Source organism: Osmerus mordax, chromosome 4 (genome assembly GCF_038355195.1).
Source record: "Osmerus mordax isolate fOsmMor3 chromosome 4, fOsmMor3.pri, whole genome shotgun sequence".
Classification (NCBI taxonomy): domain Eukaryota; kingdom Metazoa; phylum Chordata; class Actinopteri; order Osmeriformes; family Osmeridae; genus Osmerus; species Osmerus mordax.
In genome coordinates, this window is record NC_090053.1 from 12,575,538 (window position 1) to 12,600,425 (window position 24,888).

General features: G+C 43.0%; 4 protein-coding genes across 8 annotated transcripts in view; 2 read left to right on the top strand and 2 right to left on the bottom strand.

Annotated features, from left to right (window-relative positions):
* scaper (S-phase cyclin A-associated protein in the ER) overlaps positions 1-8,619 on the top strand; it is a 56,099-nt gene extending 47,480 nt beyond the window's left edge. For both annotated transcript variants that reach the window (XM_067235266.1, XM_067235267.1), the window contains 4 exons: positions 1,155-1,304; positions 6,689-6,880; positions 7,494-7,542; positions 7,755-8,619. In XM_067235266.1, the coding sequence (XP_067091367.1) occupies positions 1,155-1,304; positions 6,689-6,880; positions 7,494-7,542; positions 7,755-7,858 (495 nt within the window). In that variant the 3' untranslated portion in view covers positions 7,859-8,619. The remainder of the gene's footprint in view (positions 1-1,154; positions 1,305-6,688; positions 6,881-7,493; positions 7,543-7,754) is intronic.
* Positions 8,620-10,006: 1,387 nt separating this feature from the next.
* Positions 10,007-13,325, bottom strand: isl2a (ISL LIM homeobox 2a). Of its 3 annotated transcripts, none has more exons than XM_067235162.1 (6): positions 13,196-13,325; positions 12,630-12,819; positions 12,005-12,216; positions 11,163-11,446; positions 10,834-11,001; positions 10,007-10,648 (listed from the first exon to the last, which is right to left on the bottom strand). In XM_067235162.1, the coding sequence occupies exons 1-6, from the start codon at positions 13,251-13,253 to the stop codon at positions 10,532-10,534; spliced, it is 1,029 nt and encodes a 342-aa protein (XP_067091263.1). In that variant the 5' UTR covers positions 13,254-13,325; the 3' UTR covers positions 10,007-10,531. The 3 variants fall into 3 exon arrangements, with proteins under 3 accessions (XP_067091263.1, XP_067091262.1, XP_067091261.1); XM_067235161.1 differs by having other exon boundaries at positions 12,005-12,219; XM_067235160.1 differs by having other exon boundaries at positions 12,005-12,264.
* Positions 13,326-14,941: 1,616 nt separating this feature from the next.
* etfa (electron transfer flavoprotein subunit alpha) lies at positions 14,942-20,506 on the top strand. The gene is made up of 12 exons (XM_067234345.1): positions 14,942-15,036; positions 15,945-16,094; positions 16,438-16,519; positions 16,788-16,870; positions 16,954-17,053; positions 17,277-17,387; positions 17,485-17,586; positions 17,665-17,733; positions 17,824-17,906; positions 19,134-19,199; positions 19,284-19,364; positions 20,178-20,506. The coding sequence occupies exons 1-12, from the start codon at positions 14,998-15,000 to the stop codon at positions 20,211-20,213; spliced, it is 1,002 nt and encodes a 333-aa protein (XP_067090446.1). The 5' UTR covers positions 14,942-14,997; the 3' UTR covers positions 20,214-20,506.
* A 2,624-nt stretch (positions 20,507-23,130) lies between these two features.
* On the bottom strand, positions 23,131-24,837 carry LOC136942334 (transmembrane protein 266-like). Of its 2 annotated transcripts, XR_010876592.1 has the most exons (3): positions 24,708-24,837; positions 23,804-24,609; positions 23,131-23,700 (listed from the first exon to the last, which is right to left on the bottom strand). XR_010876592.1 is itself a non-coding variant. In XM_067235199.1 (2 exons), exons 1-2 carry the CDS (start codon positions 24,748-24,750, stop codon positions 23,966-23,968), a joined length of 687 nt encoding a protein of 228 aa, XP_067091300.1. In that variant the 5' UTR covers positions 24,751-24,837; the 3' UTR covers positions 23,131-23,965. The 2 variants fall into 2 exon arrangements, 1 of the variants encoding a protein (XP_067091300.1); XM_067235199.1 differs by having other exon boundaries at positions 23,131-24,609.
* Positions 24,838-24,888: the final 51 nt, after the last annotated feature.

The following is a 24,888-nucleotide window of genomic DNA, read 5'->3' on the forward strand; positions in this document are numbered from 1 at the left end:
CGAGGTTAAACTGAGCCTAGCAGGGTCAGCAAATGCGGAAGGGGCTCAGTGATTAGTGCCGGAAGCAGGGGGCCGTACATTAGCAGCTCTGATGAGGGAGAGGGCGACAGCTTCAGTGTGCTGAGTCCGCCGCATAAACAGAAAGGCGTGAGAAGGTTATTAATTATTTTAATGCCTCGGGGTGATTACTCTGAAGGTGCTCTCTCTCTCTCTCGCCACTTCGCCACACTCCGGCTATTCGAAACAGCTGTAGGTCGGAGTGTTTCAGTGCCAAAGCTTTTATGAACATTTTAAATTATGTTTCTTTGTGGCACGAGGTTGTAATCACCTTGTGGTTTACATTAGCACACAGCGACATCTAATAGCGCTAGCGTGGATGCTGAGCTGGATAAGATGTAACCCACACTGACCCATTACTAAGGGACGGGTGAGCTAGTGGGTTCGAAACATAAAAAAAAACACTGTTAGTTTCAATTTTGTTTTTTTCCCAAATCCCTGTTTCAGGTGTAATAGAATTCTCAGCTATTGGCAGTCGTTGGTTCTTGACGTTGGCAACCTTTTCTCTTCTGATCTGGTGTTATTGTGTCAGACTGTTACTCCCCTTTATATCTGTCTGGAGACTGGTGGGTATGGTCAGGGCTGGAGAGATGGGAGACGTAGTCAGGGTGTCGTGTAGACAGATGACAGGGGGGGGGGGGCCTCTCTCAGGTGGCGGTGTCAGAGGAGCTGTTTATCTTCACACACAGCTAAAGCTGACTCCCTAAGAACAGGCTTTCCCTACCGAGCCCAGTCAGCCATGCTCTGTCTTGGTGACATGTTTATTAAATACTGTCTGTGTGCTACAGTGCTGATAGCATCTCATCAACCCGGAGTACTGGGCGTCCTAAGGTGGGACCCCTGATTCTAGGGGCTGGGGAGACCTCACCGTAACACGACACCAGTCCCCACCACGCACACACACACACACACTCCTTTTTGAGGGTCGCCAATCCAGATTTCCGTGTGTAATATTTTGACGTAAATGCAGCTCTTTGTACTTCGAAGTCCGACCATTGACAGCGTTTCATTGTGCGCAGCGTCGAATGTCAAACCTTATATCTGAGGTCTTTGAAGGACGTCAGGGCGAAAGGGCTGACTTGTGTGTCGTGTTCCAGTCTGTTCTAGGGGCGGAGGGGCTCTCGCTGGCTTTTCGTCACATTGTCAGCTCCCTGCTCTGGTACTGCTCCCAGCACTCCGCAGACGAGCTGCTGCATGAGCTCATCATCTCCGTGGGCTACTTCACCGTCAACCACCCCGACAACCAGGTGAGTCTCTCTTAGCAGCATGCGGGGTACTTTCTGTTGAATTGGGGGGGGGGGCTCTAACAACACAAAAGAGGAAAGGTGTTGGGTCTTTGTAGCTGATACAAGACAACAAAAGCCACCTGTTTAAAGATTGATGCCCCCCTTGCCTCAGAGCTGTTGGCCTCTGTGTTGTTGTCTGTTGTCCCTCAGAGTGTCATGGTCAATTGTTCGCTGCCAGCGGAGCGCCCAGCCAGCTCTCCCTTCCCTCCTCCTGTTCCCGCCCCAGCCGCCCTGCAGGCCATAGAAGCCGGGCCAGGCTGAGAGAGAGAGAGAGAGAGAGAGAGAGGGGGAGAGCACTCTTGGCTGCCTTGTAACTAGCCGTCATGCACGGTCTGCTTAGCAGGCGTGGTAGTAGCCCTGCTCCAGTGGGCCAGGCCGTCGTCATGTCTGTCGAGCCTCTGCTCTCCAGTGGGCACATGCGGTGATCCAGCCTCGTGCTACGTCACCTGTCCCCACAGCAATGGTCACCCCCCCCCCCCCCCCCCCCCACACACACACACACCACCCCCTTTCTCGCTAGCAATTTATAGGCTGATTAGAGATTCTCATTTCCAAGATATTTTAGTCTTAATTAAAAGATCTGTCTGAGTTTTTATGGTAGTTCAGACCCCCTTCCACTGCTCCTATCCAATTTAATTATTCTGATGTACATAATTAGCATTTGTGGGCTATTGTTGGCCTAATTTGCATATTATATTGTGTAAGTGAATGAAGGCTGATGATTGAATTAGGGGGTGACAGAAGACCGGTAAGGTAAAAGAACAGCCAAGCTTGGTATAATTCCCTTTGAATATTCATGTGGGATCTGTTCAATTTGCTAATTTGAAATATGTTACCCTCCACCCAGGGCAACTCCTGATACTGCAGAACAGCTGTGGATCCACTGAGAGGTTTTTCTATAAAATGCTCAGCTTCTCACCAATCCTCTCAAAAGTTAATTTAGTTTAATTTTGAAAAAGGACGATGATATCACACATCCGAACGCTGCCATTTCAAAAGAAGCCGGGTTGCAATCTTTGTGGTCAGGATGGTCAGGTAGGAACCAGGAGCTCTGGGTGCTCCATCAGGGGACACGAGGAGACCGAAGTCTGCGTTTCCGTCTAGGTCCAGGAAACCGTTGCGGGACGTCGCCAAGAGACTATCTTCTGCAGAGGTTTCACGTGCTGTGTTGATCCTGTGGAGGTTGCTGTACAGAGCATCAAAGGAGGAGGTGTAAGGGAAGAGCAGGGAGACTGAGATGGTCCTGCTCTACCTCTCCAGAGCGTTTCCCAGCCCAGTGGTTCAGCAATGATCCTGGAACCAGTCCACGTGGTTCTGGATCAAGATGGATGGAGAGGAGGGGGATATTTAGAGCAGCTTTAGCTTTTCTCAGGCTAATGTAAGCATTGGCAAACTCACACAGACTGCTGACTCACTGACGTTTGCACCGTGCGCCTTTGTTTATAAGTGTGGCAGAGATATAATGCAGCCCATAAAGAGCAAGTCTTTGAAGAAGTATCATATATGTAGTGATGTATTTTCCCTGTACCAAGGGTATGAATAATTGACTATGTCACACAAAAAGTCATTGGGAGAGTGACAAGTGGCTTTGGATGTTAGCTCTCATGGGGCCACAAGTTTGCTGAGCCTATTGAGACTGAATGTTAAACAGTAGGCAGGCTAAGTTCAGTCAAATTTGTGGTAGACATTTCCTAGTGTCTGGGAGGGATATAGACCGCTAAGCTATGTATTTTGTGTTTCGGATGACAATGATTCATCTCTGAATCATTGCCGTTGATGATCTCTGAATTCTTTTGTAGAGTAATTGTTAACTGTTGACATGTTAACCCTCCTGAATCACGACTCTGCTTGCTCTCGCATAGAACACCAGCACATCAGTGTCACTGGAGTATTGAGGTCTTAAGAAAACTCTAGGCTCTCACACATGGAAAATGGCCACACACACTCAGGTACACACACAGGCATTCGAGTATCTCATTCCATGATCAGTTGCAGAGTTTGTAAAAGTTTGCAATGGGTTGATTGAATTTCCTCAAAGGCTAACGCCACGTCTTATTAATTTGATTAATATGCAAGCCGTTTTTCAGGTACAAGGCTTCAATAGAATGGTATCAAAGAGCTGGTGAATGACTATCCCCAGACTGCACATCCTCTCCTCCCACACACACACACACACATCTCCACACCTCAGCCTTATCTCCAGACCCCTCGCCTCTCTGTCCCGTTGTCTACAAAGACGTTTCTCCCTGACAGGTCCTTGCCCAACTCTGGGCCAGTAATCCCTGCTAAACGGATGTTGAAACACTCCCTTCAACAGTCCATTGCTGCCAAGACAACCAAACCCTCAGTGCCTACGGCATGAACGAAGCCAGTCCTGTGCTGGGGAATGTGTGTAGGCTGTCACACACACACACACTTGTAAACAGAGGGATGGTGACACACAGACAAATAGACTAGAGACTGATTGTTTGCCCTGTACATGATTTACAGACTCCTCAAGGGTGAACTATTAATTTTTTGGTGTACAGAGAGGAGTTCCAGTCTGGCCACCCTGCCTCAGCACAACTATCAGCAGTGCAATCTTGGGTGGGATAACACTGAGGTTATTCTTGTTAAATGTTGTTTTGAAAACACATTATTTGTATGGGGTTTAGAAATAAACCCCTCGAAAACCCTTTCGAGTCAATGTCTTTGTCGCCATTTGCAATCCTGAGGCAAGGTGTGCGACCAAGTAACCTTTGGTTGGTTTGGAAGTAGTTGATGGAGGGATGTTTTAGTGTTCACTTCCCTTCCAGTGTCTTTGAATGTGCTGTTCCCCTATATCTATCAGTGAGGCAGTTCCTTCACCATGTTGACTCCAACATGCATAGGGAGGGCGATGGGAGGATCTGGTTTGTGTTCAGGGCCCAGGCCTGTCAGATTTGTGGCCCCACGTTAAGGCAGAAGCATCCTGGATCCCTCCAAGCAAAGGTGTCTAGACACTTTGACCAAGAGAGATTCTGCCAGGATTGGCTCTCCCACCAAGTTTTTCTGTCCTGAGCTCATCACAGACTTTGAATCGGTTTCAGTTTATATTCGTAGAAGGAGTGTTTTTAAATAACTTGGAACAGTATATTGTAGTTGTTCTTCCTTTTCTTTCAACCCTGACTACGTAAAACGACGCCAAACTGTTAAATCTCTTTGAACCTCTTGCTTCAAATTGGGCTTTCCCAACATTTTGTTTACTTTTTCGGAACGTTAACTTTACATTCTCTCTGTTGTCTGTGGACTCCAGGCTGGTTATGTAACAGAGCGTCATAAAAGTGTGTCAGTGTTTTAGAACGCCAGGTCTACGTAGTTAAGAGCAGGGCTGCCAGGCACTTGAGGTTTACGGGTCTGTGTTCAACTGGGCTCTGATTCATGGGGTTCAGACGCTCACTGCTCTTTTTACGATGTCAGGGTTTCAATAGATACCACCAGTGGACCAGCAGAGACCGGGCCACGGCCATGTCCCTGTTTGGAACACCGTTCTGGGCTTTGTTGTTGCTCTTCGCCTGGTACAGGCCTGGAGAGGTGGCTTTAGGACTTAGTCTCTGTAACCTATGCTCTCTAGCAGCCCTTGTTTTATGTGTCTGTGCCATGGGCACTTTAGGGTGGACAAGTTGTTTAGGCAGCTGAAGATGGAACTGTGCATAGTGGAGGATTATGAGATTGCTGTTTGATTTGTGGCCTGAATCTTGATAGAGCCACAGGCCAGACACCCAACATAGAGACTGGATCATGGTGTCCAGCAGCAAGCTCGCAACAACAAATTGTTATTCTGCATTAGTTTAAGTATTAATTTAGGTATGTTTTCTATTGTTGAATTTATGATCATCTTCAGTGCCAGTTCCCCCTTGAAACTCCTGCGGTGTTGCAATGTTGAAGATGGGTTTTGTGATCTAAGATGCCGCGAACTAAGCATGAGAATCCTGCATCTATGTTCTTCAACTGACAATAAGCAGCTACGTTTTTGAAAACAACCAGAGATTTCCTTTTTTTCTTCAGAAGTAAGAAACCCTGTTGTCTTGCATTCCTTTTGAAATAACATTCATTCAAAGTGAACTGCAGTGAATCTTGTTTCCTTGTGTCCTGAGAAACTTGCATGTTTCTGAGTTCATCACTGTCAGCCTAGAGTAACTAAGAATGGACCATAGTTGCATACCGGGAAGGGCGGTCATAAATCCCTTAAAAAGGCTCTTCAGGAGTTTGTTTTAGCTGGTCGCTAAAGAATGTTTAAACAGACAGTAATAGGAAATGGCATCTCTTGTGGGCCTTTGAACGCTGCTGTAGAACTCAGCTCTGAGGAGACTCACCTTGAAATGATAAAAGTGGTGAATTATGGCTTTGTATACCCCACTCTTAAATCTCAAAGTGCATTATCAAAGAGACAATGCATTGGAAGAGAGTATTGTAAAGTTCATTTTCCAAATCTTGTAAATTCGCTGAATATGTCACTGTGACCGGGGGCGGACCTCACCCTGGCCCTCTGGTTTCCATTGTGGCAGAGCATTAGCCCCGGTGTGTATACCTGTAAAGCAGTGGGGTGCTGTTCCAGCCAGGATTTACTGTGGTGACCCCCCCGGTTTTCAGGGAAGTGCTGGGTCTCTTCACAGGCTCAGGGGAGATGCCCATAGCATTAGTCCAGGACCCCCCCCCCCTTCCCCCTCCCCCTTGCCCCCCCTAATCAAACTAGGCTGGGAGTGATTTGGTTTTAATATTGGTGGGCCGGATGTGATGGTGTGAGTGACAGGTGCTGGTGAAGGGGAGCAGGATGTCGGCAGGGTGAGAGCGCCATTAACGGTATTGCTCATTTCTTAAAGTGGCGGTGGCCAGGCAACAGTGGAGGTCTGCTCTCTCTCTCTCTCCCCCCCCCCCCTCCCCAGCCCCTCTGCACTGTGAATGCCCTTTCAACCTGGACTGCACTCTTACAGTTCAGGGATATAAATTGCACTGAATCAGACTTGGAACTCATATCTCAATGGCACCTCTTGCAAGGGGGAGGGGAAATGAAGTCCTTTACCCTATCTTTAGGTAAAGTAATAAAAGGAAGACATGTGTCATATTTCTCATTTAGCTTATTTCACAACAGCATGGCAATTACTTGTGGTACAAAGGAAGAGAAAAACATCCCATCATTGTGTTTTATAGCCTGTAATTGTGCAGTGGGAGGCTGTGCCCTCCAGTTCTCCTCCTAATGGGTGTTTGTGTGTTGTTTTAGTGTCAGATTTACGTGGAGGAGGGGCAAGGGGCTGTGATTTACAACTGCCAATGCGACTGACTGGCTGGCTGAGTGACTGACTTGCGGGGCTTTGTGTGTGTTCCAGGTGATAGTGCAGTCTGGCCGTCAGCCCAGCGTGCTGCAGAAACTGTGTCAGCTGCCCTTTCAGTACTTCAGCCACCCGCGCCTCATCAAAGTTCTCTTCCCTTCCCTCATCTCGGCCTGCTACAACAACTCCCAGAACAAGGTCATCCTGCAGCAGGAGATGAGTTGTGTGCTGCTGGCCACCTTCATACAGGTAATCCTTGGAAAGTGCCCCCACACACACACACACAAGCCCACACACTTAAAGCAAGCGTACAGTTACTGCGCACACACAAACGTATATGTGGAAATGCAGGGATTCCTTCTACACTAGTCACTTTTTCTTTTTTTCTCGTTTATTTCCACTGAGGACGCTTGGCAGTCAAACAGAGACAAATGGCTTCCTCAGTGGATTTACCTGCCAGTAGTTCAGCTTCCAGTAAACAGGCCGTCTCCTTCATCTTCCCCCGACAACATCCCTTCTGCCTGTGCTGCCACCAGAACTATTTAGTCAAGATTAGCCCTCAGTCCACCAGGGGACAAGCCGTCATTTCAGTCAAACAATGGAAGATGCATGGTTTCTTTACCCCCGATATTATTTGTCAGAGGTCAAGACTTAAGAGTTGGCTTTGCCAGCGCTTTTGCAAAACAAGAAAATACATTTTGGCCATTGGATGTAATTGGTGGCAGTTAGCCTAACTTAGATGGCCATATAGTGGGTGATATGAAACACTCCCTCCATATGGTGACTGGTCTTTCTCCCTGCTTGCTTGTCTTGTAATGCTGTAGACTGCACTGACACCTTTCTGTTTTTGTATTTTCTCCAGGACTGTGCCTCAATTGAGAACCAAGCAGACAATAAAGCTGTTCAAGGAGGTACGTTTCCATCACCTTTCTCATTTTCATGTGCACATTTGATTTTGCAATCATTCCCAACACATAGATACTTTTATAGACAACATTTCTTTGGAAGAATGACATACCACACTGTTATCATTTGTTAAACCACACATTTTTGATCGACCTTGTCTGGGCTGCTCTTCTCATTGGTGGCTGACTTGTGCCTCTCATGTCTGTGTCTGGTACAGAGAAAGTTTCTCAACCGCTGGATTACTGCGAGCTGTCCAACCGCTTTCCCAGAGACCAGTGGGACTCAGCACTGCAGTTCTTCCTGAAGAAGCAGGAGGACTAATCCAGAGGCACACTCCTCACCAACGCAGACAAGCTCAGTGAAAAACCCTACAAAACAGACAAGACACTTCCCGTTCTAACCCACTTGCTTTTACGTTTAGATTTTGATTTGAAGTCAGCATAAATAAAGAATGCAGTCTCTAAGCGTTGCCAAGACTCTTGAAATACCAGCACCCATGGGCCAAATTCGAAGATGAGATACAAGTGTGAATTTTGTGTAAGTCACACAATGATATCAATAGAAGATTTGCACAAAGTTTGCACAACAATGTTTGAGTTATGTGTGTATTTCTCCTTTTCATAGTGCCATTAAGTCAGGCAAAGATTTTGTTTAAGTGCCCACACTACAGAAATCATATATATATATATATACCTTTATGTTACACAGTACTGTTAGACAAGTGAAGTTTCAGAGCAGTCAATTTAGAAACACTGAATATTATGATTATTACCTAACGTGTTCATCAGTAATGTATAACGGTCCTTGTTCATTTGTTTATTGACATTCAGTTAAGATGGGATTGACCCGACCAGAATTTTTTCCCTATATTTACCAGGCTTGGACCTGTTTTGTACTACAGTATGTAAGTTACATAGCCTGGTTGTTTACTCCACTTTAAGTTTTACTTTAAATAGAATTGCTTCTGTTTTACAATTCCCTGTGATACTTGTTTTCTCCATGTTGTGAAGCACTTCCTAAAAATAATTTATTTAATAATTAACATTTCTTTCTATCACGTTTAATAAATTATTATGGATAAATCGCTTGTCATTTAAATGTGTGTGAAGAAATTGCTCTCAAACTAATTATCCATTTATCGTTTATCACTGTTTTGTGAATAACACTTCAGTAGCCTATTTGTGGGACGTGTATCAAGACTTGGAAGTATGCTACTTGGGCTAACCCAAAAGATTTAGGTTGCGCTAACAGTAGGCCAACGTGATACTGAACCCCGTACATGAAGTCACACCTCTGATCAACAAGCTTTAGGCAATTCCTTTCGGGATTCACCCAATTTTTGACTGCAGTTCACGGTAAGTGAGATCTATTAGCCTACACTTCAGTCACTTGTCAGTTTTGTTTTCATCACTTGTCTTTCGCTCTTTTTCATCACTGCACAGGCTGATGAATGCATAATGGCTTAATGACTTAGCCTACTGGAATAAGGTGTCTTTAGATCACACTTTGTAATAAAGCTATTGGCATAAGGTTTAACCACATAAATCAATTTGCAGATTGCTTTTTCCGTTCCTAAATATTCCCGAAATGTTATGAAGTTCGTTCGTTGAAAAGTATAAATTAAGTGTAAACTTGTTGGCCATCGAATTTAGAATGTTGCACTGTTTATTAAACATGCTTGCAACCTTTCTCTTTGACCATCTTTATGGCATTAAGAAAAAGAAAAAAAAATTTGAGCTACAAGGTCTGAGTAGCCTAGTCAAAAATCCGCACACATTTTGGCTAATGCGCAGTCTATTTTGGAAATACGTTGCCAGATCCGCAATCACCCCATCTCATTATCAATTAATCCTGCAGTTAAGAGATGATAGCGGCTACGTTTCCTGTAAAACGTCCATCCTTGGTAACAATTTTATTTAATTTTTTTCCGGTCCAAGCTTGACCTATGAGCTGTATGTCCAGCGGCTATTCCTATCCACTATTCGGAATGGAATGAAAATAAACTAAGGACCTGCAGAAGGCGTTCGCTGGGAGTTCCCTTTAGCCCGAGCCTATAGAGAGGTGGGTTTGTTGTGGTTCCATTCAATGTATCGTTTGCAGGTGATGCCAGGCAGAGATAAGGAGTCGCCTAGCCTTGTCCTCTGTCTAGACCTGAGACCGGTGAAACGAGACTAGCACATCGCAAATTTGTCCAAATGGCCAATATTTAAGTTTCTGGTATTGCTTTTATACTAATAGCAAACAGCAACATTTAAGACCCGAATTAACTGAGGCCAGGCTACACCAAAGTCTATATCACAAATTATTTAGAATGATTAAGATCGACTTTTTAAGCAGGCTGAAGTTATTTGAATGGAGCCTAGGCTGAAATTCTAAAATTGTTCTGTAGAGGTTGGCTGTTTAGCCTGCTTTAGTGAGAGTCATATTGTCATACTAAAAATGATTTATATTGGCCATTAAGATTTTTGTGAATATGTTAAGGAATTACTGCACCAGTTAGATTTACATGCAAAGTGCAATAGACATAAACCATAATGCTTTTCTATTTATTATCTTTCCATCCTAACAATAAATAACAATAATTTACTCTTGAATGACTCAAACATTTACTTTCCCATCATCCTAGTGGTAAATGTAGTGTACATTATATAAAGTCACCTCTGCTCATGCAAATCTACAGACACGGGACTCCGCGAATAACACAGAAGATGATAAACAATGGCCAATATGAGGATTCATGTTCAAATTTGTTCAATATTTAAGTCGGCTCAATAAGAGGGAGTGTCCTCACTATGTCTGTGTCCAGTCCGGCCTTCACTGTAATAGCTGTTATCCCAAAGCTTCACGTTTTTCCATAAAAAGATGCATCCTCTAATCCACAGTTGTTGATCGCTAGAACGAAATCCATTTTCATCCAAGGCTGTGTGAATTTGGCAGTTCTCATGCAGGGCACGCGGTAACATGCTGGGTCTGAAGCTCAATGTTGTACTGGTCTCACGTGTCAACCGGACTCGGTACCATGCTGTTCGGGGTGTCTGGCAACTGCGACGACAAGGAGGTCACGTCACTGCCCGAGGAATTACCCATAGATCCCGACTCAGAAAAAGACACCTGTAAAGTGATAAATTGCCTTATGAGTTGCCTGTTGCACAAAACAGCTTTTTGGGCACACAACTAAGTAGTAAGTTTTTATTATCAGTGTTTAGCATATTAACTTTATTCCAGTCGACTATGTAGCCTGTAAAATGATGCAAATAAACCATGAAAGACATGTAATGCGCTTTAGTTTTCCTTACTAGCTGCTGAAAAGGGGGCTGGTCCAGGTCACTCTGCAGAGCAAACTCGCTCAATGCCTTCCACGGCGGCTGGTAAGTCTGCACCTCAACTGGGTTCCCTTGCACGGTGTTTTCGTGTCGAATTGGACTTCCTGCCACCAAAGGCGTACCCGTAAGCCCTTGAAGATTCTAAAAGAAAGCAACACATCACACAAAGCATTACACATATCTCTGATTATGGCTGCGTTGGGTAGGCCCTCGTGAAAAGAGATAGGCCTAGACCAGACACGCAAACGACATTATCCTGTTTTACTAAATGGTGATTAAAAAAAGTGTCTACGATAACTTACTGTCTTGTCAATGTGTTGTTGTTGTTGAAGTTGTTTCATTAGTATAGATCTCTTCTTATCTTTGCAACGTTTGTTTTGGAACCAAACTCGAATAACCCTCGGGCTTAGACCGGTCATCTCCACCAATTGTTCTTTCATTAGTGCGTCTGGTCTGGGGTTAGCATTGTAACATGTCCGAAGGGTATGGAGCTGCTTCTCGTTCAAAACTGTTCGTACGCGAGTGGTTTTCTCAGACTGTTTATGAACGTGGTTTCGATGAGTTGGCTGTCGAACTGACACTGGTTCTGAAGACAAGTTGGCAGAAAGGGAAAATAATAAGGCCTTGGTTATTTCTTGTGATTTCGAACGTCCTCTGATAAGTGATTTGATAGTTTACAATTAAACCCGGGGTGGGACACTATATTGGATCTCTACAGTTCCCAAGTGCCTAATATAGGCTACCGTGTATTTTAAGTGTAATTCAAGTGCAAGATGAACTTTGCTATGAATGAACATTATAGGCAAAAAAATCTCTGTCAGTTGCGAATTTCGATGCATATGCTACAGGTTCTAAAGGGTACAACTCAACTGAATTGAAAACATGAAAACGCACGTGGCAACAATCTTTCACAATAAATAATGAATAATATTAAATAGGCCTATTCTTTTAAACTCACGATGTTTCTTTTGAGAGTCACAGGTTGCCAGGAAAATTATAGGCTACCACTATTGACTATAATTTTATATAATCAAAATGTTATATTATTTAACCCCATAAAATAATATATTGTGTAGTCTACTATTAAATTGTAGCCTATAGTCTATCAATTATGTATTTAGCTGATATTTTAGCCTACACCTACCTGATAAATGAAGGGACCTGGTGTGAATATTTCCAGGGCTAAGAGGGCTTCCTGCCGTGGCCCGCTCCATCAGTAAACCGTGATCTGCCCGACACAACAGCTCCTCGTCCCGCAAAGAGAATTCATCCCCCGGTAGGAGATGTCTGCTGCACACCGAGCACCTAAAACACTCCATGTGGTACACGTTGGCTCGAGCTCTCATCACCAGATCGCTGCTGCAGAAGCCAATGTTACATTTTGCACATTTAATCCCAAATAATCTGAAAAGGACATAGGAACATTGGTCTCAATATAGGATTTACGCCAGTAATATTTTTTTCAAGCATGGAAGACCAAATAGGCCTATCTTTGTTTGGCAAAAATGTTCCAAGCTGTTTTGGAATTAATTTTGCAACATTGAATTTAATAATAGCTCGAACACACAACATGGTTTGTGAAGACAATAATTGCAAACACTTATTTCTCATAACATTGAAAGGCTTTTAGAATAGGCCTATCCCAAAAATAAATTTTAAATGGTGAGTTTATTTGTTTACACTGTTATTTTTATACTCCGGAATAGAAGGGACCTTTTGAAATTCCAAAGATCTGAAATCACGTTGGTGAGGAAATTTCTACTCCATACCTTACATAATCTCTTTTGCAGTATGTCTTGCCATCTCGGACGAAGCAAGTGCACGTCTCATCCAGGTACTGACTGCATTCCGAGCACTTCAGACACGCAGCGTGCCACTCGAGGTCCGGGGAGACTCTCAGAATGTATTGGTCGTGTATCTGACCTCCACAGCCCACACACATTGCGATTCCAGACTTCTCTGTGGAATGCACACATTACTACTACTTTGTAGCATATATCCTCTAATCCCCAGACACCTTCAACAAATCCCGCGTGTGTTTCCCTCCTGTATCCATATCATATTATGCCTGTCATTTTAGTTGGCTAAGGCCGGGATACAAATGGATTTCTGCAGAACTAAAAAACTTTTTTACAATTTCACAGACTCTTGGTCTGATGAAGACCAAATATGTGACATCGAATACACAAATATTTATCCAAAGAATGTATGTAGGCTACTATACTGTCTGTTTACATTATTGGTCCACATAACCCAATATGAACACCGAGAAATATATTTTTCCCAAGCATGAACAAGATATATAGGCCTAACAGAGGAACGTGCGCGTACTTACTTTTGGAATGATCCCCCATATCATCCAAGAAAGAAGAATTTAAGATAATATCCACCATACAGGAGGTATGGTAGGCTACAGGCCGACAGATGGAGGAATTGAGTGGGCGAGTGGGAGACTGTCCCGTCCCTGGTAGAGTGATAACTTGCTTCTAGAGAGTGAGAGGTGGGAAGAGCAATGCCCCACGCGCAGAGTGACGTAGAATATGCAAACCTACAGACCTCTGAGCGTTTGGGGAGGGGATAAGCATCATGCTAAATTAAGAAACATGGACAAGTAAGCTACTATGCTTTTTTTGAAGGGAACCAAAACATTGGCTGCAGTTAGAATTATTTTTATGAATAAGCTCAACACTTTATTTATCCTTGTCGATTGTTTATATTAGGTACTGAAATTAGAATAAGATCATATTTTATAGGCCCCTTTGTAAAGTATTAACTATTAACTATTAACAATGTTATTCGACTGCTATTAGATGCGATTTTAAGACCCAATGTGGTTGTTGAGAATTGGTTCTTTTTTCACCGAATATCTATTTGAAAGGAACATGGCCTGTATTGCAATCTAGAAGTTCTATGCGAGAGCCCTCTACTGGATGATGTCCAAACAAAAGTGAATCTCTAAATGAAAGGTTCATTAGAAGTAAACACTAATACGTAGCCAATTAGAGACAATAGACAATACGTAGATAATTCCAAATTTGATCATTTGGAATTATCTAACATAATCATATAATACCGGCCTATCGGTTGCGGTAGTTTAAAATGTTAAGAAGACTAACCATTTTTTTAGAAAGATATTTCGTGGGACTAAAAAGAGAACAAAATCGTTAATCTGCATAATCAATTGTTTTTTTCTTCTTCTAATTTTACATGTTACATTTATTTTAGCCTATATTTACTGACAAGTCCTTATGATTGTATATGTCTGTCCCTGAAAGAAAACTGCGATAGGCTTCAAATCGCATACACCTTCCAAAATACCAATGGTAATTTGGCCTGTAGGCATAGAATTAAGAATAGGCTGGAATTTCTGGATTTTGTATCTATAAAACTTTTGATTTAGGTCGATGGCTGCCCGTTCTACTTCTAATTAGATTTAGAATTAATACGTGGAATTATTAGGCTATTCTAAATAATCAAAATATAAAATATTATTGAAATACACAACTGTTCGTACTAGAACTATCCTAATCTTAATTGTACTTAAATTAACTGATTGTTATTGTTAGCCCGTTTGTACATAGTCTGCATTGCTGCAACAAGACGACGTTGTAGTTCAAAGGATTCATATTTTCTGCTTTGTTTTAACACAGTCAGCCTAATGCAAAAACTGGCATTTTGCTTGCGTTCTATAATTTTTGCCTGGCTTTAAGAAAATGTTGTTGTTGCTATTATTATTATTTTTTTAATTCAATTAGTGTTAGATGAATGCAGGCTAGTCTATGTCTTGTTCATGATTATATAAAGGCCCTAATGTGTGTTAAAATAAACTGGTATCATTTAAGGATTTTTTTAATCCAAAAACGTTTTTCCTACAATTGCTTACTTTCATTTAACATGATTTTAAAATAGACTAAGAAGAAGCGTTAACAGGTTCCCCCTCACATGCTATCTACAATTACATGTAGGCTGCTTTTAGTTAGGATAGGGCGCAATGAAAGGCTGTAGGTAGGCGCCCGACGGGAACTTGAGTGTTAACGGAAGTGACTGGGAACCAGACTGAGTTTTGTCTCGCGATAACCTCTTGCTGCTGTCGGAAAAGCATATCCCAGCTGGCAGGATCAAAGATAAGGGTCAAAGATGCACAGAGCTATCAACAAAACACATTTAAGACAGTTGGTAAGTGGTGATATTTCCAGGTTACCTGACAATATTAGTTATACAGTAACATTAATTATTTGGTAAGACTTCGCTTTTTGATTACTTCAATACATTCGCTAGGACCTAGAGCTGGTATGGTTTGTGTAACTAGCTAGCGAGGCTACCTCTATAGATATTAGCTTGCACATGTTCTGTAACGTAGCTAGATTATCATATTTAATTGTCAAGAAGCAAATAATAGTACATGAATTCCATCGTTTGCACTGTTTGCACTATTACATTGTTAGCCCCCAGTTCTGATTCTTATTGCAGCATAAACGAGTGGCCAAACATGTCTGTCCTCTAGCACAAGGCTACCTAGCTGGCTAGTACAGTGCCAGAGCTAGTTTTGCCAGCTAGAGACTTACACAACCAGTGTAAGCAAACAGTTACGAAACTAACAAAAACTGGATTGTTCAACGATACATAAGAAACGCGTTGTCTGTTTAATTTAGAAATAAGATAAGTCACATCACAAATTGTGGTTGTTTAACACGTTTAGAAAAAGCACATTATATAATTTTGAACACATTGCATTCCTGTGTTAGCGTGTGTCTAAAACGCTGTACGAATGACCTCCAGACCCAGATTGGAGTCCCAGTTCAGAATAGAGTAGCATTGATGCTGTTTTTCAATTTCTCAATCCTAGGTAAATGCCTGCGTTTTGGGTTATGTTAGTTTATGTATTTAATATAACTTGCTACTGAAAGTGGGTCAAGGGTTACTCGAACGGCCCCCATCCCCCACAGGCACGACTCCAATGTCCTCAGACGGTGCTCGTGGTTTCTGACATAGCTATGATCTAACACTTACGTAGTTGTGATTTTCAGTAGTGAGCATGTTATCTTGTTTATAGGCTACATATTGAGAAGTTGATTCTATTGTAGACAGGTCTCCTCCAGAGGTTTCAAAGCACCTTGGTAGTGGTAGAGCACAACAATGGCAAACTGACGCCCATCACATTGAGTGCCATCACAGCAGCCAATAAACTGGGAGGAGAGGTGTCCTGCTTAGTCGCTGGAACAAACTGTGCAAAGGTACTGTCCCTGTGAAAGGTCTACACCTCCTTTTATGAAATGTTACTTTATTACCCACAGAAATCCAGATAGATAACCAAAAAATCTACTCGCAATACTCATTGATAAATTGAACAATGTTTTATTAATGTTTAGTATTCTCAGACCCTTAAAATGCATACTGTATTTCTGAAGTACTATTAAAATCTGGGAATGCAGACCTGAAGCCTGTGATTAGCAATCATGTTTGTTTTCATTCAGTCACAGCCCATTCCAGTATATTTAGATCACATGAGTTATCCATAACATTGTTGTGGGGACTGTTAAAACATCCTCGATTTTAAAATTGTATTATCGTCCCCAGGTTGTGGAAGACATCGCAAAAGTCCAAGGGGTAAAGAAGGTTCTAGTGGCTCAACATGATGCTTACAAGGGCTTTTTGCCAGGTATGCTTAGCTGGGGTCAGATGACTGAGCGGTTAGGGAGTCGGGCTATTAATCAGAAGGTTGCCGGCTCGATTCCCGGCCGTGAAAAATGACGTGTCCTTGGGCAAGGCACTTCACCCTACTTGCCTCGGGGAGAATGTCCCTGTACTTACTGTAAGTCGCTCTGGATAAGAGCGTCTGCTAAATGACTAAATGTAAATGTAGCTCATGTCTTGTGTTCCATACAACAAAGTTGTTATCTGTCTGTGACCCTTGTGTCTTCTCACAGAGGAGTTAACTCCACTTATCCTGGCAACACAGCTGCAGTTCAGCTTCACCCATATCTGTGCTGGGGCATCTGCCTTTGGGAAAGTAAGACTCTTATTCTTGATGCATACAGTCACTAGTGCCATTCTTTTTGCTGATATCTCTAAGCCAAATTTTTGTTATTGTAGAACCTGCTGCCAAGAGTGGCTGCCAAGTTGGACGTCGCTCCAATTTCAGATATAATTGAGATCAAAACCCCAGACACCTTTGTCAGAACGATATATGCTGGTGACTATCTCAATGCCAACTTTTGTGTATTTGTTTTTGTTTGATTAAGCCTACTCTTTGATATTTGTAAATTTCAAGTTAAATTAGATCATTCTCAACACATCATTTGTATGTCCTCAAGGGAAATCATGCAATAACCTTTTGGCAAATGCTGGGATTATTTATTTTTTCATTGATGTAGTCATGATCTTGTGTGGTCTGCTGCTGTTTGCCTGGTTCACAGGCAACGCTCTCTGCACCATCAAGTGTAATGAGAAAGTTAAGGTCTTCACCGTCAGAGGAACAAGTTTTGAGCCAGCTGCAACGGAAGGAGGCAGTGCCTCCACTGAAGAAGGTAGCTGACGACTCCAAACATCTCCTGATGCCGACGTGTAACACAAGACCGAACTGTATTCCCTTAACCACTTCCATCATTTGTGTGTGAAATGTAGTGTCAGCATCCTCTTCCGCTGGGTTATCAGAGTGGATTGAGCAGAGCTTGACCAAGAGTGACCGTCCAGAGCTGGCCAGTGCTAAAGTTGTAGTGTCTGGAGGTAAGAATGCGCTGACCAGAGTTGGATGATGGATGGAAATCCTTGTTGAATTATAATGTTTTGTTTCTATCTGTGCAGGAAGGGGTCTAAAGAGCGGAGACAACTTCAAGCTGCTGTATGACCTTGCTGATCAAATGAATGCTGCTGGTTAGTCCGTGAACATCTTAGAAAGTTGCCATACAGTTTGTGGTTTGTTTTCTATCTTAAATATATTAAAGCTGTGCTTTATTTCCACAGTGGGTGCTTCCAGAGCTGCTGTGGATGCTGGTTTTGTCCCTAATGATATGCAGGTTGGACAGACTGGCAAGATTGTTGCACCTGTAAGTTATTGTCTCATTGTGCCAAACACAAGCCGTTTTCTCATAAGAGGGTTATTGCAAGATATTTCTGAGGATTTACTTTGTGTCAGTAGGCTATTGCAAGATATTTCTGAGGATTTACTTTGTGTCAGTAGGCTAATGGTCTCCTACAGTTACTTGTGTTCTTAACAGCATTCCCGGAATCCAGCATTATCGAGCGTGATCCTTTGGCCTTTAAAAAGGTTGATTTTCCATTATCCAGTTGAACTGGGATATCCCAGCTGTGATTATCCACACATTAGGCCCCATGAAATGTAGTTAATGGCACATTTTGGGTTCCTAAATGGTTTAGCTGATCCATTAGAGAGCACAGTGCTGAGGATATCTGGCCAGAGCAGGCCTCTCTGCCTAAATTGGATTTTGCTATTGTTTTGACAAGCTTGTCATATGTGGGCTTAGTGCATTAAATTAGATTTGAATTGCATTGTATTTACGTCCTGCCTGTGCTTTTCTCCTGGTTGTTCATAGTCCTCCACTAGCAATGGAGATGGTATTTACAAATGAGCTAGTGTAGTATGTGATAGTATAGTTTTACCTCAACGTGAGTATAAAAACACTATACCGAGCAAGCTGGGCGATTAACTCTCATCATTGGTTCCACTTTTGGTATAATAGCAGTGCCCACTATTTGTGTTCTCTCACCTTATTGGAAGTATGATAAGAGCAGGCCTAGAACAATTATCCAAGAGTGTTTAACACAGAAAAAGGAACAGATGTTCTGATTTGTCAGGCCTTTGAACCCATGCTACTGTAGCACCCTTTGTGCATGTACTGTGTGACCGACGCTTCTACCGCAGGATGGGAACATACATGGATGGCCATTAGTGGCTGTCTATTAGAATGATCACTCACTGTCTTGCTTTCAGACCTTCGTAGACTTGCTTGTCCCAAATTGATGTTCTGCTCCTTCAAGACAACAGAAACAACATTAAATAGCACTAAAATATTAATACGGCAGTGCATTAAGCTGAAAGCTCCTGAAGTTGTTACATGCGCAGGGGGGAGGGGGGGGGGGGGGGCAGGGGACCAAGGCCAAGCTGTTACTAATTTGAGGTGGCCCAGGGGGCAGTACCTAGCTCAGGGCTAGCAGGGTCTCATCCTCTTAACTCATTAAATATGAACACGGGCTGCAGCAGTTTCTCAGTGTCAAGTAGTAATACGTGACTTCATCGTGTCTCCTGTAAATAGGAATTGTACATCGCCGTTGGTATATCTGGAGCCATCCAACATCTCGCAGGAATGAAGGATAGTAAGGTATGGTTAAGTTTCCTCTGAGAAAAGTTTGAAGTTCCTTCGAAAGGCTGATCAAAAGAAAAGGGTGCTTTCCTTTCTTTGCAGACTATTGTTGCCATCAACAAGGATCCAGAGGCACCCATTTTCCAGGTGGCTGACTACGGCTTGGTGGCAGACCTTTTCAAGGTGAGACTCGTCCACTGATGCAAGGTTTCATCATGGCTGAAACAAACCCAGCACACTTCTGAACAGACCTCGACAACCTCGCCAGTACCAGTGACAGTCACAATATAACGTTCACCATTTCCCCAATACATTTTGCATGAGACATTTTTAAACTTAATGGAAATGTGCAAGTGAATAATTGAGTTGCTGAATTAATCAGATACAAGATTTGGCTGGAGCCTGCTCTTCAGGTACACACAAAGCATTCCTCCTCCCAGCCGTGAGAAAGTAATCTGTAGTTTACTTGCACCCAGCCAACCTTTCATGTCGATCTTCTGTTTCTCTTTGCCTTTAATTTACATGCTTGGCTGCCCTCTAGTGTCTGGCTGGCAGCTGTGGAAAGTCTGCCAGCGGGTTGAGTTAGAAGTGTTTTTCCCTGTAAGGGTAATAGCTTGTATTTTCATGTGTCTTGGTGGTGGTTGTGTTTGTTTAGCTCCTCAGTAGAGCATGGTGGCCAGGCTCTCAGGTAAACTTTGCAAAAGGGATTGGCTCTGGCCAGCTGAGTTGTGACCTGGCTGTTATCAGCTTACACCCGATGACTCCTCAAATAACTGATTAAAATGGATAGGCTTTCTCTTCTTCCTTCACCGGGAAACCGATAGCTGGGACAGCGTCAGGTAGTAACTGGTGACGATTAGTAGTTCATTTGGTTCTCATGTTGGTGATACGGCAAAGCGGGAGCCAAAAGTGCCAAAATATACTGTACATCATACCTGCAAACCACATCTGGTCAGTATGTGTGGTGAAGTTAATCATTGTACCTCTCCACTCTAGGCTGTCCCTGAGATGACTGCAGCATTGCAGAAATGAGCCACGTATCATCTAGCAACTCTGACCTCGAGAGAATGTACACGCCAGGTACCTCTCCTACAACCTCTGCCTTAAGGTTTCTGTAGCCATGCTCTTCTGGGGCCTTCCATTATGTATTGAATAGCCTACTCCCCCAATTAGCAACATAATAACATTCTCAGTTTACAAACACATTTGTATTTTTTGTAACTTGTGTTTTGCTGACCGCGTTTAGGTGATGTGTGACTGGTAAATGTATGTTGTAAGTGTATTTAGTTGTGCATCATAATAAAAGGTGTTCTTTGGCAATGCTACCTTTTGATGTTGTCATGCAGTCATTATGCACTTTCAAATAACACACACTGCATGTTTCCTTAGTGAAATCACTTCCTCATAAGAATGTTCACAATAGGGCTGTCCCCACTCAGTCGACTAGTCGATATGCTCTTGGTCGACTAAGATTTTTTTAGTCGAGCTGCCATATGGCAGTGTGAGATCTGATTCCCGCTTGTGTCATCATTGCTGAATTAACGAAATGTTCTACAGAAATTGTAGATTACATTAGTTAAGACAAATAAAGCAACTCTAAAAATATATAATTTAAAAGGTGTTACTGTTTTCCCTTTCGTTAATCTGCGCTTTGTTTTGGTATTTTGCACACGGCACGAGCACAATTGGCTGCCGAACTACAAACTCTGCCATAGCCTGCTTTGTCGGTGTTATTAGTCAAAATGGCAAAGAAATCTGTGGTATGGCAGCATTTCATTAAAGTACATTTACAAAGTACCGGGCAGGGGCGTCATAATAGCACTTGAGGCCCCTGGGCTATGGACTTTTTTTTGTAATGTCACAATAAATTATGTATTTAAACTCAAGCTTGTGTGGTGCGTCCCTGTATTCATTGCCACAGCCTAAACTTTATGTCAAAAGAAACGTTTTTAATTTCTGGCGCATTCAAACAATCCCCTCAGTGAAGTTTGGCTAGCAACAGCAGCTAGGCTAGCTTGCTCGTAGCATAATTCAGCTTCTCCACGCAGGGCTCTAGACTGAGACCAAAAAGTCGCGTTTGAGGGCATATTTTCAGTTAGCAGATGGTACCGTTTGAATCGCGATTCCATCTGAAAAACAACGTTGTAGCATGGGACAACGTTGTTAGAATAGCTTGTCTCAAAGGGGGTTCAGCTTGTTTCATATTAAATGGACCCATCTGCAACCGACGCAAGCAAGCACACCCTACACATTGTACCCTCTCTAGTTTTTGTTACATTTTGTTACATTTTGTTTAGATAAGGGGGAGGGGGGGCCTCCCCTCCCTCCACATACACCACCAGATGCCACTGTAGAGCAGAGTAATGACACCGCGAATACGGACGTTTATCATCATTATTATTTTGTATTATTATTAAGTGGCCCCTGATTGGTCGAGGCCCCGGGCTTAAGCCCAGGTAAACCCGTGCATTAAGGCACCACTGGTGACTCGAAAAACGTTGAATGCAAACTCTGCCAACAACGGTTTATTTTTCATAGTTCGACGTCGAATATGATGTAGCCTACCACCTGAAAAACGTAAGTTGGCCTAGCCTTACTTCGCTCATGCTAACGCGCTGGGTTAAAAAATGAATATGCCTATTATAAGAATCACATCCAAATCGAATGACATTATCTTCTCCGGCAAGACAACTACATCTTTCTCTGTTGCACCGTTCCCCACTCAGCTTCTACGTAAGTTCGCATGCTGCATGTTCAGGCAGTGATAAGCGCGCTCTGATGATTTGCATGTTAAACAATATTTTTTATTTGTAGTACATTGTAAGAGATACTAAATATCGGCATTCGGTTACAACAGTACTTGTGATACGAGTAGCGATTTAAATTTCGATTAGTCGATTTTCAGTCGTTTTAGCTGAGTTTTGGTCGACCAAAGAAAATCTTAGTCGGGGACAGCCCTAGTTCACAATGTATCCTAATATAAATCTTGAAGAATAATCAGATGGAAAATTACACAAATACTTTTTATCCCCAAGTTTGCTTTAATTTGTTTAATTCTTCAGTGATTTCCATAATCATTCTACAAAAAATCCCTGTCAACAATAAAATGCAAAGGATTCATTTGCCACAGATTTAAAGCAGATCTTTTAAAGGTACATGCTATAATACTTTTTCTCTCCTTTTGACTAATACTTGGCTACATTTTGTTTAGATAAGGGGGAGGGGGGGCCTCCCCTCCCTCCACATACACCACCAGATGCCACTGTAGAGCAGAGTAATGACACCGCGAATACGGACGTTTATCATCATTATTATTTTGTATTATTATTAAGTGGCCCCTGATTGGTCGAGGCCCCGGGCTTAAGCCCAGGTAAACCCGTGCATTAAGGCACCACTGGTGACTCGAAAAACGTTGAATGCAAACTCTGCCAACAACGGTTTATTTTTCATAGTTCGACGTCGAATATGATGTAGCCTACCACCTGAAAAACGTAAGTTGGCCTAGCCTTACTTCGCTCATGCTAACGCGCTGGGTTAAAAAATGAATATGCCTATTATAAGAATCACATCCAAATCGAATGACATTATCTTCTCCGGCAAGACAACTACATCTTTCTCTGTTGCACCGTTCCCCACTCAGCTTCTACGTAAGTTCGCATGCTGCATGTTCAGGCAGTGATAAGCGCGCTCTGATGATTTGCATGTTAAACAATATTTTTTATTTGTAGTACATTGTAAGAGATACTAAATATCGGCATTCGGTTACAACAGTACTTGTGATACGAGTAGCGATTTAAATTTCGATTAGTCGATTTTCAGTCGTTTTAGCTGAGTTTTGGTCGACCAAAGAAAATCTTAGTCGGGGACAGCCCTAGTTCACAATGTATCCTAATATAAATCTTGAAGAATAATCAGATGGAAAATTACACAAATACTTTTTATCCCCAAGTTTGCTTTAATTTGTTTAATTCTTCAGTGATTTCCATAATCATTCTACAAAAAATCCCTGTCAACAATAAAATGCAAAGGATTCATTTGCCACAGATTTAAAGCAGATCTTTTAAAGGTACATGCTATAATACTTTTTCTCTCCTTTTGACTAATACTTGACAACATCCTCAATAACCAACCCTTCAAGTTTTAGTAGCTGAAAATCCTGCTCATACACAGTCTCTTAAAAATATTTTAACTGAGCTTTTCCCCCATAGAAGTTGAATACAAATGTTAGCATTGATAATATAGAAAGATAAATATAAGAAATAAGTTGAATGGAGCTCAACACTTTTGAACTCTGCAGCAGTGCTATCAAGGACTGTACTTTTAAGTCTGGAGTCTGATTTGAACATTTGTGTCAAATGTACACTTCATTTCATTTATCTTGTAATAGAGGATCTAGATTCACACCAGATATCCTGTGAGATGCCATGTCAGTCAAGTGTGTCCAATCCCTTAGAAAGTGTAAGAGGAGCCAAACCTCAAGTACCATACATTCCATGTCAAGTCAACTGTCTTCTTTAACCTGTTCAGGAGATTAGGCAAATTGTCATTTGCTGGTTATTAGTTGGTGACTTGTTCATATACTCATAGAAATGTTCAATTCCTGATAGATGTTTGGTGCTTACCCACTAGTGGACCTTTTCCTGGTTCTGGAGCTGCAGTTGCACAGAATCCACATTTGAACCCAGTGACTCAAAAATAAGGAGTTCAGCGGACGAGACTTGTGTGCTTACCCAACTAAGTTCCTGTTATGTTTGAGACATGACGAGAGACAACGTCTCCTACAACTATGTCTCAGGCAGGCAACGGACGGCAGATTCTGCTGACTCCATGAGCCTGCACTTCTCCTCCAGCAGAGGTGCCCTGCTCTGCAGATGGATGAGGGGCTTGGTGTGGAGCCCAGCCCTCTCCTGGTTCCTCTTGTTGTAGATGTTGAGCCTGTGCTCCAGCTCTGGGCTCGTCTTAACGGAGCCAGCGGGGCTGGGCAGCTTGAGATTAACCGGGTCCAGGCCCTTTTGGGTGAGACAGGAGTCCTCCGACAGGGAGTAGAGCAGCTCCTGCACCACAGCGCCCGGCGCTCCCCGAGGCTGGCTGCTCCCCAGGGCCAGGGGGCTGCAGTAGGGTGGGGGGTAGCAGCGCTGGCCGCTGTAGTCTGTGGAGGTAGAGGCCTCCCGGACGGTAGAGCTGCAGTCAGTGGTGGAGCCCAGTGTGTGGCTGCTCAGGCTGGCCTGCCGGCCGCTGATGCTGCTCCCAGAGTGAGACGCCATGGTGGAGACCTCGCTCACAGAGCTCACCGTCCTCTGCAGGCGGCTGGAGGGGACGGCGTCTGCGCTCACCAGAGACGAGGCCAGCTGGCTGGGATTGTTGGGCAGGTGCACGTCGATGGCTGCGGTGGTGATCACACGGTTAGCTGGGTCTGGGATGCCAATGTCTGGAATGACAACATCATACAGCGGGGTCTTAATTGTGGGCTTGGTACTAGAGGAATTAGTGAAATAAAGAGTCAGAACATGGGGTTACTGTTCTTACCACTGCTTGGCTCACTGTAGTATTGGCTGATATAGTTGTTCATGTCATCTTGGACGATACGGTCTGAAAGACATAAGACACTGCATCATCGTATGTACGAGAACCATCGCACTTTTGCTAAAGTCAGCTGGTTTGCTCACTGTGTATCTTCATGGCATAGACATGACCTGAGGTACAGTGC